Here is a 25,455-nt window from a genome sequence, read left to right as displayed (position 1 = left end):
CTGTGATATGCTGGTGCAACCCATCATATGACGCTCAATGGAAAAATATTGAGGAGAGGATACTTTCCATCCCCATACAGGCAATTTTGGCTGATAACAACCTACAAAGTTACATAAATAATATTGACAACCCGTGGGTGAAATGGACTCTTAAAATTTTGAACACTATTATAAAAGAATATAAACTAGAGAGAGACATTGCAATTCTTAAATGGTGTGCATATGACTCGGATTTTGCACCGAATAAACTGGATGCTAGATTTAAGGACTGGACAGCTGAAGGAATAACAGCTATTTGCAATATAATGAAAGAAGGAACACTGTTCAGTTTTGAAATGCTCAAAGAGAAACACTTACTAGAAAAACAAGACTTTTACCTGGATTTACAGGTGTGACAGTGGGTTAATAGGATGGTTAAAAATGTAACCAAGGCAAGTACATGTCTGATAGAGCTATTTAGAAAAGCAGATAATTCAGACAATGGTAGTAGAATAATTTCAAGCGTGTATAAGAGTTTGTCAAATCGTAAAACACATTCAACTTCATACATTAAAACAAAATGGGAGAAGGAAGGAGGGATAATAATATCTGAGGAAGAATGGACAATAATATGGAGGTATCAATGGAAGTGTACCAGTTCACAGAAATGGAGGGAGTTTGGGTGGAAAAACTTGATAAGATATTTTATTACACCCTCTCAGAAATCCCATTATGATAGTAACCCCCCTGTTTGCTGGAGAAATTGTGGAAACCAAAATGCAAACCATTATCATATTTTCTGGGAATGCCCCGTTATCAAAGACTATTGGAGTGGGATACACAATGCCCTACAAGAAATCTTTAAATGTGAAATACCCTTAGAGAGTAAGACAGTACATTTTGGGTATATACCTCAAGAATGGCTGAAAAGAGATACATATTTAATGAATATACTGCTGGTGGCTGGTAAAAAGACCGTTACCAGGAAATGGTTATCACAGGAGAGCCCAACTTTAAATGTATGGATGGAAATTACAATGGACATTTACAAAATGGAGAAGATAACAGCATCTGTTAATCATAAGTTGGAACAACTTTATTCATACTGGAAAAAATGGTTTAACTACATAACACCTCATAGGCCTGATTTTATTCTCACAAGTCAATGAATATGTTGTAAAAAAAAGATCACTCCCTACTCTGTACATACTTTTCTTCTTTTGATTGTTCTTTCTTTCCTCTGTGACACCAAACCAAGTTATCGGACGATTGCTGCTGATGGGGACAATGGAGAAACGTTCAAAATGTTAATGAGAGAGGAGAGAGAGATTAACGGAAAATAAACACAATTCAGCTATTGACAGACCAGTTACTTTGAACCTGAACTGTTTGAAGTTAGATGGACAAGTGATACCCCAGCAGGGGGATAAAAAGAGCAGGTACGCTAGGCACGCAACACCACGAGATCACGAGATAACGAGACCCTGGAAAGAGCGGTGTGCCCCCACAAGTTGGTGGGAGTTTGGAGGTCCGGTTCACGGGAACCGACCATAGACTCACAGGGTGTAAAGGTACGATCGGTGGGAACCTGATGTGTGTGTCTACCCTTGCCTGGGTGCCAGATTCACCGCGGAAGAACGGTCGTATCCGGAACGGAGGGGTCACAGTCGGTGACCACAGCGGGATAGAAGATATCAAAGGTCTGCCTGAAACAAACTGCATCCCCTCCCCTCTCTCTCTCTCTCTCTCCAACGGCACAACAGCGATTACTGCGATCTGAACTCTGCGTCACTTAAGACTGATCATTTTACCCCTAGACTGCAATAGAGCTTGGTTTGATTCCTATTACTCTAGTTCTGAGTACATGTATGTATTATCATTGCTAACCTGTTGCATTTATATCCTTACGATTAGAGTACTGTGTTACTTATTTCTTTAATAAAACTTTATTAGTTCCTAGTAATCCAGACTCCAACGAGTGGTCCATTTCTGCTGGTTTGGCAACCCAGTTATGGGGTACGTAACACCTCTCCTTCCTACAAGTGTATACCTCAGGTAAATATTATGTGGAGATTTGTGACAAATATGATTATATGATATATATGTACAGTATCTGAAATACATCTTATGGAAATGTTTGTTTGATGATGAAATTCAATAAAAAATAAATTACAAAAAAGTGTTATTAATAATGTTCTTAATCGAATTCCTTTGCTTTTGAACCACCAGTAAGCTATCTCATGTCTTTGGTAGTGCCATCTTAAAATGGACTCATCATGTAAGGAGCACCAGTTCATAAATTTTTAACGTATATGCACCTTATAATTTATTAATTTATTTGGTATAGTATTATCTTATGTGTTGTGTGTGAGTTATATGTACTATGTTGTGCACCTTGGTCTGGAGGAACGTTGCTTCGTTTGGTCGTATGCCTGTGTACAGTTAAATGACAATAAACTGAACATGAACTTGAATTCCCCGTTTTATACATTTGCCAGGATGAAGATGAAGTTGATACCTACACCATGGTGAAGACTAGCCATGCAACCACAAGTACAATGAGGGCAACCAGTACCATGAGTGAAGGTGCCCAAACAATGATCGAGCACAACAGTACCATGTTGGAATCAGATTTGGGGACCATGGTAATTAACAGTGATGATGAGGATGGAACCATGAAAAGTAAGTAAAATACATTACTTTTTAACTTTTTAGCACTTCTAAGTGTTGAATACTACGGATTAACATTTTTTGCAATAATGCACATTTATAATAGTGCTTTTACCAATATTACTACAAATCCTAAGCCCTGAATCAAAATGAATGTTAAGTAAATTAAGGGGAACTATTTAGTGAGAAGGGTATAGTGGATGACACAGATGCCATGAATGTCTTGTGAACCTTATAGTTAGCAAGGGTCTTGGCCCGAAACATTGATAATACTCTTTTCCACTGCCTGGCCTGCTGAGTTCCTCCAGCGTTTTGTGTGTGTTACTTGGATTTCTAGCATCTGCAGATTTTCTCTTCTTTGTAGCAAGCATCCTTTGATAGAATTAACATCTATGAGAAAATAATCCTGAAGTTTGCTGATTTCTGAAGTCAGCATTGTTATTCATCAATAATCAAAGACAAATGTGTGAGGTAGTGTACAGGATACAGACAGGGGTGGTGCTGAGGTGGTGCTAGCTGGTGCTATAGCCCCAGCAGAAATTACAATAGCACCGCCATAGCACCACCAAGAAATAAACTGAAATTTGACATACAAATTGCAGCTGCTTTGCTTTCTCTGTATAGTTTTGAATACAGCTTGTTTCTCCAGTTGATCTGGTGAAACGGCACCCCCAATTACCACAGCACCAATGCAGCAATAAAGTTATAATCTCTGTCTCTGTGCTGGTCTAAGGTCACATCCACTCTACACTTCTGCTTATTAGTTCGTTGTCAATGTCTTGCCATTGCTGTCCTCAGATCAGTTAAGCTGATCTAAGATCTCTTAAGGTGGTGATGTCACTCACTCTCACTCACGCGAGAGATTGATAGTATACATCCAGGCGCAGATCCATGGTCTCGCGAGACTAATGGATGGCACCCCCCCCCCCCACACACACACACACACACACACACATTGTGCTTTTACAAGCTAGTGTGGGCTTGGCATGTGCATTATTTTGGCCGGCGTGAAAAATGGATCGATTTTTAGTCAGAAAGCGACCTCATCCAGAGGAATCAGTGGTGTCTCAGCCTGAGCCTGTCTTAATTGAAAGTGACATCCAGAAAGAAATAAGTGAGGATGAGGATGACAGCAGTTCATCGAAGGAGTGTGAGGGCGAAGTAGAAGAACAAGAAATGGAGCGGGATTCGGAAGAGAACTTGGATGAAGCTGCTCTTAGTGCGAGTGGGAATACTGTTAGCGATGTTAGCCAGCAGCCTGAGGAAGGACCCCATCAGCCAGCATTGAAAAACTACCCTTCGCAGCAGTTTGGCAATCAGCAAAGCAGTTTTATTCGTGGCTGGTTTGACCTGTACTCCTGGCTGGAATATTGGATCACGAAAGGTACTATGTTCTGCTTCGCATGCAGGCATTTCCTGTGTGGAGGACATTGGTAGCATTCTGAGTCTACCTTCACTGTCACCGGTTACCGCAACTGGCGGAGAGCTACAACAGCTTTCAAAACCCACCATGTGAGTGCAGCTCATAAGTTTGCTATGGAGGCATGGGCCGAATTCAGAGTGAGGAAACAAGATGGTTCAAGATTGGGAAATATACATGACAAAGGACATGCAAAGATTGTCCAAGAAAGTCGTGAGTATATGTGAGCAGTGGTTGAGTTTCTACGCATGCCAAGGCATTGTCCAGCGAGGACACCAGGAGGATGATGGATCTGGCAATAGGGGAAACTTTGTTGAGTTGCTCAGTGTAATTGGGAAGTTTGATAAGACTGTAGCTAAAAAAAATAGAGGATAATCCTGGAAATGCAAAAAACACCCATCACGATATCCAAAATGAAATTATGGGTATTATGGCAGATATGGTCAGCTGTCAAATAAGTGCAGAAATCAAGGAGGCTGGATATTTTGCCATCATGGTGAATGAAAGTAAAGATTTGAGTAAAAGGGAGCAAATATCAGTGGTGGTTCAGTATCTGAATAACGAAACAGTGCTTGAAGAATTCTTGCACTTCACTCCAGCAGAAGGGTTGGACGCAGAGTCGCTTCTTAAAAGCATTGAGCAGACACTCGCCCAGTGTGTTATTGATAAGAACGTGTCAGTGTTATGACGGGGCGGCAGTGATGTCCGGGTGCAATAACGGGGTACAAGAGAGGTTCAGGAAAGAGGTCCTGCAGCCGGACCCCGGTGTTGTACAGTAAACAGCCGGAGGACCAAGGCACTTGACATCCAGAAAACCATTGATGCTTTCACCACCAATCACAACAACAGGCGGATTGTGCTTCTCTGAAAACATCAATGGTGAACGCAGTTGATTTTTTAAAAAATTGGGCCAAGACTAATGCTGATTATTGTTATTATTTTGTGGTGGATACCCCATAGTCCTTATGTTTCCTGCAAATCCTAAAATATTACATTTACTGCTATTAAGCCTACTGGTTTTGCTTAGACTTCCAAGCAGTGATTCTGTTGATTTTTGTTTAAATTCAATAGCCGAATTAATTGAGGTATTGCATGATCAGAGTACGATTTGTCCAACTCCTGGTAAAGCCTTGCATCTGTTGTTTGCCTTATTTGACTTTAATAACGGTGTATCTTTTGGCATTGCTGAATATGTAATGCGAATAGCAGTGGGTCCATATTGTGTTTTTCAGTTGAAAAGCATGCATTTGACGCTGATTGCGGGATTGGTGCGTGATTCACGTTGTCCGCTGTTGCGCAGATGCTCTGTTTGGTTTTTTTGTTTATGCTCCATGTAGCCCAGGTTGTCTCCGATGCCGTTGACACTGTAACAGTTCACTTCTATATTAGATCTATCAATTGCTGTTGCTTGTGAATCAACAGAGGCATTTATAGTAGTCACATAATGCTTGAAACTGACTTTTTAACGCCACGTGTCTGGCCTTGCGAATACATATTACCATACAGTGCATCCCTCAGCACCATCACTGAATCATTCTGCCCCTCAGTAGCACCAGCAAGAAGAAATCTCTGGCGCCGCCACTGGATACAGAGTTCATATGCCAGTGGGTTTGGTGGGGGTGGGATCATCTTTGGCAGGCACAGCAGTAAAAACTTGTGTGTTCACATTGGTCCTGGGTAAGGTTCCAAAAAGCATATGTGACTGATTTCTTATGGTTCCTTTAGGAATAGTGGATTCTGGTTAATTGGACTATCAGTTAATTGGGGCAGCCAGTTAATTGGGGCAACTCTTAAAGAACAAAAACAAATCCAGAAAATCCAGATACTATGCTGCTTAATTGGGACAGGAGACTATAGCCGAACAGTTTCTAATTAGCGTCAGTCATGTGGCCGTTATGCACTACAGCATGCTTAGAACGAAGAGTTTTTAAATAGCATCAGTTGCATGTTTGTGTTAAGAAAGCAGTAATTTTGTCACTGATAGTTAGTTTAAAAAAAAGCAAAAAGACAATTCAGGGCTGTTTGGCTCACTGCATTTTCAAGCATTCAGGCTCGGTGATGCTAGAAACAGCCAGGAGTGTAAATGAAACAATTTCATGACTTCAGGAAGTTAGAAACTATGAAGAATTTGAAGGCATTGACCAGCATCTTGAATGTTACAATGAAAATTAAGATTTGGAAGATGCAGTTGTCGAAAGCATTGAATGGAGGCAGTCCATTATCTACACGGTTGATGGACTGATTTTGTTCACTACAGTCAAAATCAAAAGAACACTGGATGAATTCCTCCATCAATAACTATCAAGACCTAATACACAGTTTTATAGCACTGTAGTAGTATTGATAGTGTTCTAATTTGTTCTGTATTTCATTTAAGAACATAATTTGTTACTCAGATAAATGGTAGTTTGTCTTTTTTTATACCTTTTTAACTATTTCTGTGAAACTTTGGCTAGTTGGGGCAGTGCCAAAATGTACTGCTCCTGATGTGTCCCAATGAGCTGGAATTCACTGTATATTCATTTAGTTACCTTAAATTATGATATTGTGAACAATACTTACAGACTGTAAATGTCTGTAGCTTCATCAATCAAAGCTGCAATGTCATCCTCTCTGAGCCTTGGGATCATGTTTGTTACTTTGAAATGAGGCTTTGGTTCTTGAAAATCAGAAACTAATACACATGTTGAAAATCTGGAATAAAAACTGAAAATGCAAGAAATATTTGGCTCTTAGCCCCATCCCTCCCCCTCCTGTCTTCTCCTATAATTTTGGATCTTCCTCTCCCCCTCCCACTTTCAAATCTCTTACTGTCTCTTCTTTCAGTTAGTCCTGATGAAGGGTCTCGGCCCGAAACATCAACTGTACCTCTTCCTATAGATGCTGCCTGGCCTGCTGCGTTCACCAGCATTTTTTGTGTGTAATGCTAAATTTGCCTTTTATTGACTCATTTATTTTTCTTATTGTTTGTTTTATTTGCTATTGATAATTAGTAATGAGATAGTGACTTTTGCTGGGTTTATTCTGTTCCACGGTGATACCTCTTAATTTCTGAAAGGCCTGAAGTTTTTGCATGTTTCTTTTACAGTATTGTTTAGTACTTTCAGTGTAGGAAGTCATTTAAATGATCTTGCACTGCCTTGGTTGTCAGCTTTTCCCAAGAAAACATCACAGGAGGCAGTAGGTGATTAAGGCCTGTCAGCTAATGTTGGTTAGTCAGTCTCTGTACTAGTGTTCCAAGTCTGAAGTGAACAAATTCAACTTGAATTTAGTTAAATTATGATATTCTTGCCACAACAGTGAAGACCTATAGATATCATGCATCTTCCATACCTTTTACAGTACACCGTATAAGAGTTAAGATTGGATTGAATCTGGCTGGACTTTAATCATCACACTTGCACTCTGCTGCTGTTTGTGATTCTTTCCTCAAATTGCCTACTGAGTCTACACTGACCTTATTTACACATGTCAATGCCCTTTGGCTTCTAAGTTGTCAGTTAGGTGGAGTAAGTGATAACACATAGCAGCTGCTAGGATCAACTGATCTGTGAAGGTTCTTCACTCTATTCAACAGAGATTTTCAAAATGGAGTTTACAGAAACAATCTTGTAAGCCACATTATGATATGCTGAATCATCTATGTTTTATGTTCAACTCTTGAAGATGTATTCTCTACCTTGCATATATTTTTTGCAGTGCTTTTCAGGTCTAACAAAAAAGGAGCCAGTGTATGTAAGGTTGACCTATAGATATTGAACCAAACTTTTATTTCTGATAAAAAATTAAATTTTTATTATGTTGTCCACAAGGTCATAATGTTAAAGAGTCTTTCCAAATGTGGGGCTTAATTACCAACAGTTCTATATCACACCTATCTAATAAGTTCTCCCAGAATTCCTAAAAAAAAGAAACAAGATGGAGGACCAACCAGGTTAGGTCTTACACAGTGAGCGTAGGGCACTGAAGAGTGCGATAGAAAAAAAAGGATCTGGGAATATAGGTCGATAATTCAGTGAAAGTGGCGTCACAGGTAAATAGGGTCATAAAGATTGCTTTTGGCACATTGGCCTTTTTTGATCAAAGTACTGGGTACAAGAGTTGAGATGTTATGTTGAAGTTTTATAAGATGTTGGTGATGCCTAATTGGAGTGTTGTGTGCAGTTTTGGTCACCTAACTACAGGTAAGGTGTGAAGAAGATTGAAAGGGTACTGAGAAAATTTACAAGGATGTTGCTGGGACCAGAGGATCTGAGTTATAAGGAGAAATTAAATAGGTTAGAATTTTATTCCCTAGTATTAGAAGATTGAGGGGAGATTTCATAGAGGTATACAAAAATATGAAGAGTACAGATAGGGTAAATGCAAACAGGCTTTTTCCACTGAGGTTGGGTGAGACTACAACTAGAGGTTTTGGGTTAAGGGTGAAAGGTGAAATGTTTAAAGGTGAGCATGAGGGGAAACTTCTTCAGTCAGAAGATGGTCAGAGTGTGGAATGGGCTGTTAGCATAAGTGATGGATGTGATTTTGATTTCAACATCGAAGGGAAATTTAGATAGATACATGGATGGGAGGAGTAGGGATGTCTATGGTCCAGGTGCTGGTCGATGGGACCAGGTAGCTTGCAAGGTTTGGCATGGACTAGCTGGGCTGAAGGACCTGTTTCTATGTAGTAGTTTTCTATGACTCTAGGATAACAAATGTTTTTCTCAGATATACCATATAAAAAGTAAAAGAGAGGCAAGAAGACATATTGGACCAGAGGAAGATAATGCTGGAGAGGTAGTAAAAGGGAACACGGAACTCGTGAACGAACTAAATAAGTACTTTGCATCTGTCTTCACTGGAAGACTCTATCACTGTGCCGGAAGTTCAATCCTGCCGCCAGAGAGCAGAAGTAAGTGTAATTGCTATTACTTGGGAGAAGGCGCTCAGAAAGCTAAAAAGTCAGAAGATAGATAAATCACCTGGACTAGATGGACTACACTCCAGTGTTCTGAAAGAGGTAACTGAACAGATTATGGAGGCATTAGTAATGATCTTTCAAGAATCATTAGATTCTGGCACGGGTCCAGAGGACTGGAAAATTGCAAAAGTCACTCAACTCTTCAAGAAGGGAGGCAGACTGAAGAAAGGACACTGTAGGCATATAATGTATGGCAATAATTATAGAATTGCAGTTATAATCAGCCATATAATTACCAGATTAACAGGCTGTACCATTTACTAATATAGGTGCCCCCGCTTTTCAAACGTTTGCTTTACGAAACCTTGCTGTTACCAAAGACCTACATTAGTTACCTGTTTTCGCTAACAGAAGGTGTTTTCACTGTTACAAAAAAAGGCAGTGTGTGAAAAAAGCAGTGCGATAAAAGGCAGCACGCGCCCCGAGCAGGCAAGCTCCTCCCCCAGAACTGCATTCTAGCCGGCATTGCTTCAACACGTGCCTGTGAGCAGCCGTTAGCAAGATGAGCTCTGAGGTATTAGAAAAGCCTAAAAGAGCTCGTAAGGGTGTTACACTTAGCGTAAAACTAGACATAATTAGGCGTTTTGATCGTGGTAAAAGAAGTAGGGACAAAGCGAGTTTGGCTTGTGGAAGTTGACGAAGATGATGTTGAAGAGGTTTTAGCATCCCATGACCAAGAACTGATAGATGAAGAGCTGATGCAATTGGAAGAGGAAAGGATAACAATCAAAACTGAATGCAGTAGCGAATGGACCGAAAGTGAAGTCGTCCAGGAACTGAACGTGAAGCAACTGCGTGAGATTTTCACTGCAATGATTGCAGAAAAGTACGACTTTAACTTTGAAAGGGTACGTCGATTTAGGGCATATTTGCAGGATGGTTTGAGTGCTTACAAAGAACTGTATGATAGAAAAATGTGCAAGGCTGAGCAGTCAAGCATACTGTCGTTTTTCAAGCCTTCCACATCAGCCAGAGCAGATGACGAACCTCAACCTTTGACATCAAGGCAGGCAGACATAGAAGAAGATGACCTGCCTGCCCTGATGGAAACAGATAACGTTGAGATGACACCCCAGTGCCCCACCACCCCTACCTCTGGGCCGCGGACCAATACATTGCCACGGAGAATGCAGTGGTAGCCGGGACACACCCAACACATCTTTAAGAAAAAAAACTGAAATAAACAAGCGAATTAATTAGGTGCCACCCGGCACGTAAATGTCAGCCCTGATCAGAGGCGATTGCTGATTGTGGTCAGTGGCCCAGAGGTTAGGGACTGCTGCACTGTGTTAGGCTGAGTCGTCACCCCAACCTCTGACGACTCAGCCTAACACACCATCATCAGTGTGCTCGGCGTTGTCTTCCCGATTCCGGTAAGTGATACTACACTGTACATACATTATTTCTACTTTATATAGGCTGTGTATTTTTGTGTGTTATTTGGTATGATTTGGCAGCTTCATAGCTTAAAGGTTACTGGAGAGAGTGTTTCTGCCAAGAGTGCTTGCGCCGAGTGTTTCTGCCAAGAGCGCTTGCGTGAGATTTTCGCTACGGAGAACAGAGCGGCAATGATTGTAGGAAAGCATTTCTACTTTATATAGGCTGTGTATTTGTAATATCATTCCTACTTTTACTATATGTTACTGTTATTTTAGGTTTTATGTGTTATTTGGCATGATTTGGTGGGTTTTTTTTGGGTCTGCGAACGCTCACAAATTTTTCCCATATAAATAAATGGTAATTGCTTCTTCGCTTTACGACATTCCGGCTTACGAACCGTTTCATAGGAACACTCTACCTTCGGATATCTTAATCCTCTCACTTTGGCAGCCTGATGTTCCCACCTGCTTCAGTCAGGGTTCAACCACTCTGGTGCCTGAGAAGCAGGTGGTAACCTGCTTCATTGACTATCTTCTAGTAGCACTTACAATTCAGGGGTTCTCAACGGTGTCCATGGACCCCTTGCTTACCGGTATTGTAGCATGGCATAAAAAAGATTGGGAACCCCTAACTTACATCCACTGTGATGAAGTGCTTTGAGAGGTTGGTGATGAAATACATCAACTCCTGCCTGAGAAGTGGCTTGGATCACCTCCAGTTCACCTACTGAAGCAACAGGTCCACAGCAGATACCATTTCATAGGTTCTTCACTCAATAGCTGGACAACAAAGGTAAATACAATAGAATGCTCTTTATCAAGTACAGCTTGGCATTTAATACTACCATCCCCTCAAAACTAATCAATAAGTTTCAAGAACTTGACCTCAATTGGATCCTTGATTTCTTTACTTGCAGACCCTAGTCAGTCCAGATTGGCAACATCTCCACCAATCTCTATCAGCACATGTGCACCAGAAAGCTGTGTGCTTGGGCCCCCTGCTTTATACTTATAACTGTAAGGCTAAGTACAGCTCTAGTGCCTCATTTATGTTTGCTGACAACACCACTGTCATTGTCCAAATCAAATGTGGTGACGAATCAGCATATAAGAGAAAAGATTAAAAATCTGGCTGAATGTGCTAAACAACTTCTCACTCACTGTCAGCAAAATCAAGAAGCTGATTACTGACTTCAGGAGGAGAAAACCAGAGGTCTATGAGCGAGTCCTCATCAGGAGATCAGAGTTGGAGAGAATCAGCAACTTTAAATTCAGTGGTGTTATCCTTTCAGAGGATCTGTCCTGTGCCTAGCATGTAACTGCAATTACGAAGAAAGTACGGCAGTGCCTCTACTTCCTTACAAATTTACAAAGATTCAGGACAACAACTAAAACTTTGACAACTTCTATAGACGTGTAGTGGAGAGTATATTGACTGGTTGCATCACGGCCTGATATGGAAACACTGAGGCCCCGAATGGAAAATCCTACAAAAAGTAGTGGATACGGCCCAATCCATCACAGATAAAGCCCTCCCCACCATTGAGCACATCTATATGGAGCGTGCCACAGGAAAGCAGCATCCATCATCAAGGACCCCCACCATCCAAGCCATGCTCTCTTCTCACTACTGTCACCAGGAAGGTCCATGAGCCTCAGAACCACATCACCATGTTCAGGAACAGTTATTACCCCTCAACCATTAGGCTCATGAACCAGAGGGCATAACTTCATTCAACTTCACTTCCCTCATGACTGAACTGTTCTCACAACTTATGGACTCATTTTCAAGGACTCTTCATCTCATGTTCGCAATATTTATTGCTTGTTTATTGATGTTGCACAACAAAGTGCAACATCTCACAAATGCCTGCATTAAATTCTATCTGCCATTTTTCAGCCCATTTTTTCCAGCTGGACTAGATCCCACTGCAATCTTTGATGGTCTTCCTTGCAGCCTACTACACCCCCAATCGGTGGATGTGGAGAGGACGTTTCCTTTGGTGGGGGTGTCTAAGACCAGAGTACACAGCCTCCAAATTGAGGGAAGTCTATTTAGAACGGAGTTGAGGAATTTCTTTAGCCAGAGATTTCTGAATTTGTGACATTCTTTGCTACAGATATCTGGAGGCTAAATTATTGGGCAAATTTAAGGCAAAGGTTGATAGGTTCTTGATTAGTCAGGGCTGGAAAGGATACAGGGAGAAGGCAGAAGAATGGGGTTGAGGGGGAAACGGATCAGCCATGATGAAATGGTGGAATAGACTCGATGGGCTAAATGGTCTAATTCTGTTCCTATATCTTGTGTCTTATGGTCTTATAATAATAAAAAAACTATAAATTACAACAAAAGTACTTGTAAAAAATAAATTATGTTAGTTTAAAAAGAAAGCAAAAAAGAAGTGAGTTAGTGTTCATGGGTTCATTGTCCATTGCGAAATCTAATGGCAGAGGGGAAGAAGCTGTTTCTCAATCGTCCAATGAATGTCTTTAGGCTCCTGTACCTTCTCCTTGATGGTAGCAATGAGGTGAGGGAATGTCCTGAGTGATGGGGTCCTTAATGATGGATGCCACCTTTCTGAGGCATCGTGTTTTGAAGGTGTCCTCGATCCAGGTGGGGTCTAGTGCCCATGATGGAACTGGCTGAGTTTACAACTTTCTGCAACTTTTTCCAATGCTGTGTAGTAGCCCTTCGTACCAGATGGTGATACAACTAGTTAAGATACTCTCCACAGAAAATTGTGAGTCTTTGGTGACATACCAAGTCTCCTCAAACTCTTAATGAAATATAGCCACTGTCATGCCTTTTTGTAATTGCATCAATATGGTTAGATTTAGCCCAGGTTAGATATTCAGAGTTGTTCCACTGCTGACCCCTCAATGAGGACTGGTGTGTGTTCCCTTGACTTCCCCTTCCTGAAGTCCACAACCAATTCCTTGGTCTTACTGAGGCTGAGTGCATGGTTGTTATTTAGACACCACTAACCACTAATTAATCTATCTTCCTCCTGTATACCTCCTCGTCACCATTGGGAATTCTGCCAACAATAGGTGTGTGATCTTCAAATTTATAGAAAGCATTTGAGCTGTGCCTAGCCACACAGTCGTGGGTGTAGAGAGTGTAGTGCAGTGGGCTAAGCATGCATCCTTGAGGTGCACCAGTGTTGATTCTCAGTGTGGGGATGTTATTTCCTATCAACATAGACTGTGGTCTCCTGATGAGGAAGCCATTTACAGGGGGAGGTACAGAGGCTCAGGTTTTGGAGCTTGTTGATTAGTACTGAGTGTATGATTGTGTAGAACACTGAAGTGTAATCAACAAACAGCAGCCTGGCCTGGATATTACAGTTCCCCAGGTGATCCAAGGCCAGGTGGAGAGCCAGTGAGATCGCATCCAATGTAGACCTGTTGTGGCAATTGGCAAATAGCAGTGGGTCCAGGTCCTTGATTAGGCAGGTGTTGATTCTAGCCATGATGAACCTCTAAAAGAACTTCATCACAATAGATGTGAGTGCAACTGGGCGATAGTCATTGAGGCAGCTCACTTTGCTTTTCTTGGGCACTGGTATAATTGTCACCCTTTTGAAGCAGATGGGAACCTCCGACTGCAGCAGTGAGAGATTGAGGATGTCTTTGAACACTTCTGCCAATTGGACACAGGTTTTCAGAGCTCTACCAGGTACATCATCAGGGCCTGATGCCTTGCAAGGGTTCACCCTTTTGAAAGTTGTTGTGACGTTGGCCTCTGAGACAGGGATCACAGGGTCTCCAGATGCTGCAGGGATTTGCACAGATGTAGTTTTATTCTCCCTTTCAATATGTTAGATTTTGGTTTATAGGAAGTAATGACTTGCAAGTCCAGCCAGAGCTGATGTGCATCTGATTCCATCTCAAACCTCAGACTTTTAATCTTAAAATAGCCTTCTGTAGGTCATACCCAGACTTCTTGTATAGGCCTGGATCACCGATCCTGAATGCAACAGATCTAAACCTCAGGAGATTACGAATTTACTGGTTTGTTCCCAGCTTTTGATTTGGGTATGTTCTGTAAGGTACACAATCATCTGCACAGGTCCTGATGAAGTCAATGACAACTGGGGAGTATTCATTCAGATTCAAAGATAAATCCCTGAATATTATCCAGTCCACTGACTCAAAGCAGTCCTGTAAGCACTCCTCTGCCTCTCTTGACCATTCCTTCTTAGTCCTCACTACTGGTGCTGCAATCTTTGGTTTCTGTTTATGTGCTGGGGAGTAGAAGTATAATCAGGTGATTGGACTTTTCAAAGTATGGGCTTGGGATGGCATGGTTTCGTATATTTGATGGTGTATAACAGTAGTCAAGTGTATTGGCTACTCTAGTTCAACAGGTGATATGTTGGTGGTAGTTGTTCAGAGACTTCTTGAAGTTTGTCTAGTTGAAATCCCCCGCAATGATAGGGAAGGCATCAGGGTGCGTTGTTTTGTGCCTGCTGATTACAGTACTCAGCATCTCCAATGCCTGCCTGACATTGGCCTGAGGAGGAATGTACACTGCTGCCAGGATAATAGCAGGAAACTCACTCGGCAAACAAAATGGATGATGTTTTCCTACTAGTTGTTGAGTCTTTTGTGTTTTGAGTCTTTGTGAACACTGAGGTAGAATTATGGAATCTTGGAGAGGGTATGTGGTCCATCTGAGGAGATAATCCAATGATGTGGCTTCTTCGACTTCCATCTCTCCTCTTAGAATCATCATTACCTGACATTTTTGACAGTGTGTTCGGAACCTGTTCCAGTACCGTAATATCATACCCTGTTCCTTCAGCTGTGGTGTCCTGGCTGTTAATTCTAAATGTTGAATACAACTTGAGTTATTGAGCCAAATTTGTTTGACAATTATGGCCCATCTCTCAAAACTAGTTTACTTGTCCAAACATTGGATAAACCATAAGGAGTCAACATGCCAGGTTTTGGTTATAATTCCCTCAACTCCAAATCCATCCTTTCAGGGGATGAAGCATGTGAGTGTGTCTAAAATCAGTTTCCTACTTCCATCCCCCTCTTTCATTCCCCTCACCAAAAATGCTGATCTGGTTATGTGGAAGTGTACTTTATTTTTAAATTTATCCTTGGTTGTGATGGAAAAATTGACTCTGGCACATTAGCATGTTGTATCCAGCTTCCAAAATTCGCTCCCATTGGAGGCAGAATCCAAAACACTGATGTTAAAATATATCTTGTTTAGTGCAACTGACTGGAGATGGATTTCTAAACACTTGTGTTCTGGCAAGTGTTGTTATTCTATTTGCTTTTTGCCTGAGAAGTGTAACCAGTAAGCTGAGTGCTTGAGTAATTCATATTTTACTACAAACAACTTTCACTCAGAGGAGGGTGAGCAGCCAGCTGTCATGGTGCACGTAGGTACTAACAATATAGGAAGAAAGCGGGATGAGGTCCTACGAGCTGAATTTAGGGAGCTAGGAGATAAATTAAAGAGCAGGACCTCAAAGGTAATCATCTCAGGATTATTACCAGTGCCACCTGCTAGCCAGAGTTGGATTAGCAGGATAGCTAGAATGAATATGTGGCTTGAGCGGTGGTGCAGGATGGAGGGTTTCAGATTCTTGGGGCATTGGAACCACTTCTGGGGGAGGTGGGACCAGTACTGTCCGGACAGTCAACATCTGGGCATGGCCGGGATCAATGTCCTAGGGAGATTATTTGCTAGTGCTGTTGGGGAGGTTTTAAACTAATATAGCAGGGGGATGGGAACCCACACAGAAAAGAAGAGGGAAGTGATGCAGAGACCAAAGCTAGAGTTAGTGAAGAAAAAATTAAGAGTAGAGTGCATAAAAGTAAAAAGCAAAAATTGCATAGGTCACTAGATTCTAAAAGGACAATGAGTATAAGGGCACTTGAACTAAATGCCCGTAATATTAGAAACAAGGTTAGTGAACTTGTGGCACAGATCAGTACCAAGGCATATGATTTAGTGGCCATTACAGAAACCTGGTTGCAAGGTGGAGATGACTGGGAATTAAATATCCAAGGGTATCAGGTAATACGGAAAGATAGGCAGGAAAGCAGAGGAGGTGGGGTGGTGCTCTTGATTAGGGATGAGATCAGGGCAATTGTGAGAGACGATATAAGATCCACAGAGCAGAATGTTGAGTCCATCTGGGTAGAGATTAAGAATAGTAAATGGAAAAAATCACTGGTGGGAGTTGTCTATAGGCCACCTAATAAAAATATTGCAGTGGCAGAGGGGATTAACCAAGAAAGAACTGAGGCTTGTAAGAACAGAACGGCAGTTGTCATGGGGGATTTTAACTTCCACATATATTGGGTGAATCAGGTTGGTCAAGGAAGTCTTAAGGAGGACTTCATAGAATACATCCGTGATGGCTTTCTTGAGCAGCATATTCGTGAACCTACAAGGGAAAATACTATCTTAGATCTAGTCCTGTGCAATGAGACAGGTAAGATTAATGATCTTGTAGTCAGGGATCCTCTTGGAAAGAGTGATCATTGTATGATTGAATTTCGCATACAGATGGAGGATGAAATAGATCTAAAACTAATGTATTATGCTTGAACAAGGGAGACTACAACGGGATGAGGGAGGTGTTGGCTAATGTGGATTGGGAGCTCAGGCTCTCTGGTAGGACAGTTGAGGAACAGTGGAATACTTTCAAAGAGATTTTTCACAGTGCTCAACAATAGTATATTCCAGTCAAAAGTAAGGACAGTAAGTGTGGGGAGAGCCAGCCTTGGATAACTAAGGAAATAAAAGTTAGCATCAAATTAAAAGCTCATGTGTACGAAGTCGCAAAGAGTAGTGGGAGACTGGAGGATTGGGAAAACTTTAAAAAGCAACAAAGGACAACTAAACAAGAAATAAGGAAAGGGAAAATAGAGTATGAAAGTATATTAGCACAAAATATAAAAACAGATAGCAAAAGTTTATATAAATATATAAAGCGGAAGTGGGTGGTTAAAGTCAGCGTAGGTCCCTTGGAAGACGAGAAGGGGAAATTGATATTGAGTGATAAGGAAATGGCTGAGGCATTGAACGACTATTTTGTGTCGGTCTTCACATGTAATATGCCAAAGAATGATGTTATGGACGAAATGGGAGGTGAAGACCTCGATAAAATCACTGTCACTAAAGAGATAGTGATGAGCAAACTAGAGGGCCTGAAGGTAGATAAGTCCCCTGGTCCTGATGAGATGCATCCCAGGGTGCTGAGGGAATTGGCAGAGGTTATAGTAGACACGTTGGTAATCATTTACCAAAATTCTGTAGACTCTGGGCAGGTCCCGACAGATTGGAAGACAGCAAATGTCACGCCACTTTTTAAAAAAGCACGTAGGCAAAAGACGGGCGACTATAGACCAACTAGCTTAACATCTGTAGTCGGGAAAATGCGTGAAGCTGTCATTAAGGAAGAAATAGTGAAACATTTAGAAAGAAGTGGTTCCATTAGACAGATGCAGCATGGATTTAGAAAGGGCAGGTCCTGTTTGACAAACTTACTGGAGTTCTTTGAGGACATAATGAATGCAGTGGATAGAGGGGAACAGGTGGATGTCGTATACTTGGATTTCCAGAAGGTGTTTGATAAGGTGCCGCACAAGAGACCTATAAATAAGATACGGATGCATGGAATCGGAGGAAGTGTATTGGCATGGATAGTGGATTGGTTAACCAACAGAAGGCGAGGAGTTGGTATAAATGGGTGTTTCTCTATTTGGCAGTCAGTGGTGAGTCGGGTGCCACAGGGGTCGGTAACTGGGCCCACAGCTGTTTACTGTTTACATTGATGATTTGGAAGAGGGGACTGAGTGTAGCATAGCAAAATCTGATGACATTAAACTGAGTAGAAAAGCAAATTGTACGGAGGATGTGGAGAGCCTGCAGAGGGATATAGATAGGTTAAGTGAGTGGGCCAAGGTCTGGCAGATGGAATACAACATTGGTAAATGTGAGATCATCCACTTTGGAAGGAATAATAGAAGAGCAGATTATTATTTAAATGGAGAAAGATTGCAGAATGCTGTTGTGCAGAGAGACTTGGGAGTGCTTGTGCATGAATTGCAAAAAGTTAGCTTGCAGGTACAACAGGTTATTAAGAAGGCATACGGAATGTTGGCCTTTATTGCTAGAGGGGTTGAATTCAAGCGCAGGGACGTCATGCTGCAACTATACAGGGTACTGGTGAGGCCGCACCTGGAGTGCTGTGTGCAGTTCTGGTCACCATACTTGAGGAAGGATATACTGGCTCTGGAGGCAGTGCAGAGGAGGTTCATCAGGTTGATTCCAGAGATGAAGGGGTTAACCAATGAGGAGAGATTGTGTTGCCTGGGACTGTACTCTCTGGAATTCAGAAGAATGAGAAGAAGTATCGTATAGAAATATACAAAATTTTGAAAGGGATAGATAAGATAGAAGTAGGAAAGTTGTTTCCATTGGTAGATGAGACTAGAACTAGGGGACATTGCCTCAAGATTCAGGGGAAAAGATTTAGGACGGAGATGAGGAGAAACTGTTTTTCCCAGAGAGTGGTGAATCTGTGGAATTCTCTGCCCAGGGAAGCAGTTGAGGCTTCTTCACTAAATATATTTAAGATACAGTTAGATAGATTTTTACATAGTGAGGGAATTGAGGGTTATGGGGAAAAGGCAGGTAGATGGAGCTGAGTTTATGGACAGATCAGCATGATCTTATTAAATGGTGGGGCAGGCTTGATGGGCCAGATGGCCTACTCCTGCTCCTATGTGTTATGTTCTTATATTCACTCATGCAGTTCTGGCCCTTCAAGCAACACCGCCCCAGCAACCCCCACCAACCCTGACTTAACCCCAACCTAAGCACGGGACAATTTACAGTGACAGTTTAACCTATCTGGTATGTCTTTGGACTGTGGAAGGAAACTGGAGCACCTGGGAAAAACCTATACATTCCATGGGGAGGACATACAGACTCCATTCAGAGGAAGTTGGAATTGAAGTCCTAACTCCAATATGCTGAGCTGTAAAACGTCATGCTAATGGCTACATTTTCCTGCCAGTGAATTAGTGACATTGACAACAGGCACAAGGTGCTCCATAGATGGCAGACTTTAATATAAGGTTGGGAATTTTAACAGGCACATGAAATGTGTACATTTTATGGGTTTCATGAGTGGGCCTGTAGTCTTTTGGCTCTGCTTGCCAATGCTGCAGAAGTGTAAAAGTACTGAGCATTGTTTCTTCAAAGTTGCTGGTGAATGCAGCAGGCCAGGCAGCATCTCTAGATCTCTTACTAACTCTTCCTTCAGTTAGTCCTGACGAAGGGTCTCGGCCCGAAACGTCGACTGTACCTCTTCCTAGAGATGCTGCCTGGCCTGCGTTCACCAGCAACTTTGACGTGTGTTGCTTGAATTTCCAGCATCTGCAGAATTCCTCGTGTGAGCATTGTTTCTTCTTCCTTCTCAACCTTTATGCTCCTGTGTAGTGAGTGGCAAAGACTTTTACAGCTATTTTACACCAGAATCTAGATTAGGTTTATTATCACCGACTTATGTCATGAAATTTGTTGTTTTGTGACAAGTGCAGTGCATAACACAAAAATTACTATAAGTTACAAAATAAATAAAGCGTACAAAAGACAATTAATGAGGTAGTGTTCATGGACCGTGCAGAAGTCTGATGGTGCAGAGAAAGACACTATTCTTAAAATGTTGAGTATGATTCTTCAGACTCCTGTACCTCCTCACCAATGGTAGTAAAAGAAAAGGGTATGTCCAGATGGTGAGGGTCTTTAATGATGGATGCAAATTTTGTGAGGCACTGCCTCTTGAAGATGTCCTCAGTAGTGAGTTAAATTGTGTCGGTGATGGAACTGGCTGATTCTACAAACCTCTGCAGACTAATTTCTGTCCCTAGTCTTTTTTTTTTCCTGAGCTCAGATCTGTATTTCCTCCAGTTTTGGCTCTTGAGTATAAGGTAAAAACTAGAAGTACGGTATACTCTTATTTAGTTTTAAAGTGGTGTATATACAGTGGTGCTAGAAAGCTTGTGAACCCTGTAGAATTTTCTCTATTTCTGCATAAGTATGACCTAAAATGTGATCAGATCTTAACGTAAGTCCTAAAACTAGATAAAGAGAATTCAGTTGAATAAATAACACAAAAACATTATACTTGTTCATTTATTATTGAGAAAAATGATCCAATATTACATGTATTTGTTGGGAAAAGCATGTGAACCTTTGCTTTCAGTAACTAGTGTGACCTCCCTGTACAGCAATAACTTCGACCAAACATTTCTGGTAACTGTTGATCAGTCTTGCACATTGGTTTGGAGAAACGTTTGTTATCCTTTCCTCTTCCAATTGCATCAGCTCTTCATCTGTCAGTTCTTGGTCATGGGATGCCAAAACCTCTTCAACATCATCTTCGTCAACTTCCAGAAGCCAAACTCACTTTGTCCTTGCTTCGTTCACCACAATCGAAACACTTAATTATGTCTAGTTTTACGCTAAGTTTAACACCCTTATGAGCTCCTTTAGGCTTTTCTGATACATCTTGCTAACGGCTGCTCACAGGCACATGTTTAAGCAATGCCGGCTAGAATGCAGTTCCAGGGGAGGAGCTTGGCTGCTTGGGGTGCACGCTGCTTTTTTCGCGTGCTGCCTTTTTTCATATGTTTCTATGTAACAGTGAAAACACCTTCTGTTAGTGAAAACAGGTAACTAATATAGGTCTTTCGTAACAGTGGAGTTTTGTAAAGCGAACGTTCGAAAAGCAGGGGACATCCGTATAGAAAATAACAGAAATGGGTCAACCACCACTTCTGGCCAGTAAGATTGGAGTCTAGGTCCTTGATCAGAATTTTGAAATTGAGTCTGTACCTTAACGCACCAAGCTTCTGTATCTCCAGACCTGGCTGTGCATGTTTTGCAGCAGATGTCCATTCGCTTTGGTTATTTTGGAGAAATAAATGTTTGGAAGAATTTTTCCATGTAATTTTAACAGGTGTGATTTGACCACTGTTCTGATATCATGGCGTCTGGTTTAATATGGTACTACCGAACCCGTGTGACAGGTTACTGGTAGTTCGAAAGCAAAGGAGTTTGACTTGGTAAACTATCACCACAATCAATGAAGAGGCTAGCGAAGGCAAAGTAATTTCATGACATGTGCCCCGCTAGTGTACTGCAAAATCGACACATTTGGAGTTGGAGCTGTGCCGGTTGGAGTGGATAATTCGGAGGGGAGAAGACAGGACTGAAAAGTTCTGATGCCCATCCAGCTGGCCCAGGGGCAGAGTTGGATCGCTCTGAGTGCCAAGCAAATGTGCAGAGGTCGAGAACAGCTTCTTTGGCAGCAAAGTCCAAGTTCAAAGCTAATCGTTGAGCGGCGTCTTCTAGGCCCAGAGCTATTTGCCGCATCAAGGCCTGGGTCCTAATTCAAAGTACAATCCGCTGTTTGGACAATCTAAACTGGAAGGGCAGGGTGTCGAGAGTTGGGCGAGCTTGGATTGCTCTGGGTGCCGAGCCAATTTAGAGAGGTTGAGAACGGCTTCTTTGGCATAAAATGCAGGCCCAGAGTGATTCGCTGCAGTGGGACCCAGGTCCTAGTGATCTGCTTTTCGGACAATTTAAACGTTGGCCAGATAGTCTGGGGCCTCCTGTGTCCATAACACTAAGGTTATGAGACTGCCCCCGGCTGCTGTGCTCTGTGTCTGCAAACTTTATGGCGACTTGCCCTGTTAATATGATGAACTGAATACCGAGGCTTTGAGCCTTCTTTGGGCTGCTCCAGGGATTTGGATCGGAGATCTCAATTTCGTTCGGAATGCTGTTGTTGTTGTTCGCTTCTATTGTTTGCATAATTTGTTTTTTTTTCTTTTTCTTTGTGTGCATTGAGGTTGGTCTTTTTTTAAAAGTTGGGTTCTTTTGGGTTCCCTGCATTGCGACTGCCTGCAAACTAAACAAATTTCAACTCCCCCATTCATGTACATCTGCTCTCACTCCATCCTCCTGCCACCCCACTAGGAATAGGGTTCCCCTGGTCCTCACCTACCACCCCACCAGCCTCCGGGTCCAACATATTATTCTCCGTAACTTCCGCCACCTCCAACGGGATCCCACCACTAAGCACATCTTTCCCTCCCCCCACCGCTGCATTCCGCAGGGATCGCTTCCTACGCAACTCCCTTGTCCACTCGTCCCCCCCCATCCCTCCCCACTGATCTCCCTCCTGGCACTTATCCGTGTAAGCGGAACAAGTGCTACACATGCCCTTACACTTCCTCCCTTACCACCATTCAGGGCCCCAAACAGTCCTTCCAGGTGAGGCAACACTTCACCTGTGAGTCGGCTGGGGTGATATACTGCGTCCGGTGCTCCCGATGTGGCCGTTTATATATTGGCGAGATCCGATGCAGACTGGGAGACCGCTTTGCTGAACACCTACGCTCTGTCCACCAGAGAAAGCAGGATCTCCCAGTGGCCACACATTTTAATTCCACATCCCATTCCCATTCTGACCTGTCTATCCACGGCCTCCTCTACAGTAAAGATGAAGCCACACTCAGGTTGGAGGAACAACACCTTATATTCCGTCTGGGTAACCTCCAACCTGATGGCATGAACATCGACTTCTCTAACTTCCGCTAAGGCCCCACCTCCCCCTCGTACCCCATCTGTTACTTATTTTTATACACACATTCTTTCTCTCACTCTCCTTTTTCTCCCTCTGTCCCTCTGAATATACCCCTTGCCCATCCTCTGGGTCCCCCCCTTGTCTTTCTTCCCGGACCTCCTGTCCCATGATCCTCTCGTATCCCCTTTTGCCAATCACCTGTCCAGCTCTTGGCTCCATCCCTCCCCCTCCTGTCTTCTCCTATCATTTTGGATCTCCCTCTCCCCCTCCAACTCAAATCCCTTACTCACTCTTCCTTCAGTTAGTCCTGACGAAGGGTCTTGGCCTGAAACGTCGACTGCACCTCTTCCTAGAGATGCTGCCTGGCCTGCTGCGTTCACCAGCAACTTTGATGTGTGTTGCTTGAATTTCCAGCATCTGCAGAATTCCTGTTGTTCGCGTTTTTAAATTTCAAGGTTGTATAATTTATAATTTCTTTGGTAGTAAATGTACTTCAAATGAAGATTGAAAGTAATTATGAATAACCATTTGGACCAGGCTAACATGTGCAATATCTGTGATGGATTTGTTTCATTGTAATAATGCTTCTTTTGTTGGCTTAAATTTATATCTTAGATATGCTCCTGATATATAACTGATAACTGGAAAGATGCATTCATCCAAAATTGGCAATTCTAGTACTCCCCATTCTAACATTTCAGTATAACACATTTGATGTTGAATTTTTTTAAGCTTTCTTACATATGGAAAATGTTTTAAATCTTGCAACTGAGCTTGATTGTAGTCTTGGTTATTGTAAGTTTAAATGAATGAAAAGTCATTGGCTAGAAAAGCAACAATTTTATGCACTGTGCAGAAAAGTTTACATTTTCCTAAACTTGTTCCAGATAAACACTTGTATTTGGAGTCTGTTAGATTGGGCACTGAGTTGTGAAGTGACAAGCAAAACATGTTTTGAAGCCTCTCACACAAAATTCATTAGTGCAGACAAGATGTATGAATGGTACAATTGTTTATATAGAAATGGACTGTAATTCAGACAGTTAATATTGAATACGGAACACAGAGCAGTATGGAACAGCCACGAGGTCTGTGCTTACCATGATACTAGTTTAAGTTGCACATGGTTTATATTCTACCATTCCCTGCCCGCTTACGTTCCAGTCTATATGCCTCTTAAAACTTGTATCAGATCTGCTACCACCACCTTCTCAATTTCTGGCATCTACCACTGTCAACGTATAAAGAATTTGCCTCAAATCTGCTTTAAACTTCCTCCTTTCTCAGCTTAAAGTTTGACAATTTGACAATTCTATACGGAGAAAATGACTCTGAGTGTCTAATATATACTGCATTGCTAACAAGGTAACAGCCACTGTAGTTGGTCCCTGGACGTGCTGTCCGAGACATCAGTCTTTAGTCAGCAAGGTTCTCCTTTGCCTTCTTTGAGCATAGCATGTTAAGGTCCCCTTCTCATCTTTTGTTTAACATGCTTCTTCAGTCCAGGTGCCATGAAATTTTTTGATTCAGGTTTTCATAGCTTTTCTCTGTCTCTGGACTAAGTGATTTCTCATCCCAAGAGATTTCACCTCTATCACCATTTATTATGCTCACATTTCCCATTGCTCTCAATCAACCTGCCCTCTCCATGTGAAATCCCCTTACCATATTCATGTATTGGCTCCTGGTGTTGCCAGTTCTTGCAACCTTCAGACCAACTCATCTATGCCAACTAAGATGCTTAGCTGAGCTAGTCCTATTTGCCTGCATTTGGCCTATATCCCTCTAAACCTTTCCTACTTACTTACCTGTCCAAATGACTTTCCAACATTATAACTATACCTGCCTCTACCACTTCCTTTAGGAGTTGGTTTTACATACCCCTTGTCCTCTGTGTGGAAAAACTTCCCCACCAGATCACCTTTAAATCTTTTATTATTGTCACATTAGCAAAATGCAGTGAGCTTGTCTTGTATGTTGTTCATGCAGCTAAAATCGTTAGTGCATAGAGCTAGAATAACATAAAACAGAAAAAGAATGCAGAATAAAGGATAATTTAGATCTGAAAGAGCAGAACGATTATAATAGAAGTCATGAGTGTTTCGATCTAGCACCAGCTTGTCCCCCTTCACTTTAAACCTATGCCCCCTCTCCTGGGAAACTGATGTGACCATCCATGTTATCTATTTTATAGACACCTGTAAGTTCATCCCTCAGCCTTCTATGTTCTAGGGAAAACAGACCCAATCTCGGCTCACCATGTAGCTCAAACCTGGTAACATACTTGTGAAACTTTTCTGCATCCTTTCCAATTCAATGACACCTTTCCTCCTGCTAGGCAATCAGAAATGTGCACAATATGCAATCTCACCAATGTCTTGTACAGCTATAACCTGACATGCCATGCTC

The 25,455-nt window shown here is 42.0% G+C and overlaps 1 protein-coding gene across 1 annotated transcript in view; it reads left to right on the top strand.

The window, feature by feature from the left end:
* The window catches only part of stk3 (serine/threonine kinase 3 (STE20 homolog, yeast)), a 487,842-nt gene that overhangs the window by 342,687 nt on the left and 119,700 nt on the right, over positions 1-25,455 (top strand). The window contains exon 9 of the mRNA XM_072258090.1: positions 2,478-2,661. Coding sequence (XP_072114191.1) covers positions 2,478-2,661 — 184 coding nt within the window. The remainder of the gene's footprint in view (positions 1-2,477; positions 2,662-25,455) is intronic.

Source organism: Mobula birostris, chromosome 1 (genome assembly GCF_030028105.1).
Source record: "Mobula birostris isolate sMobBir1 chromosome 1, sMobBir1.hap1, whole genome shotgun sequence".
Classification (NCBI taxonomy): Eukaryota; Metazoa; Chordata; class Chondrichthyes; order Myliobatiformes; family Myliobatidae; genus Mobula; species Mobula birostris.
Note: the sequence above shows the minus strand (reverse complement) of the source record. Positions and strands in the feature narration are given on the sequence as shown.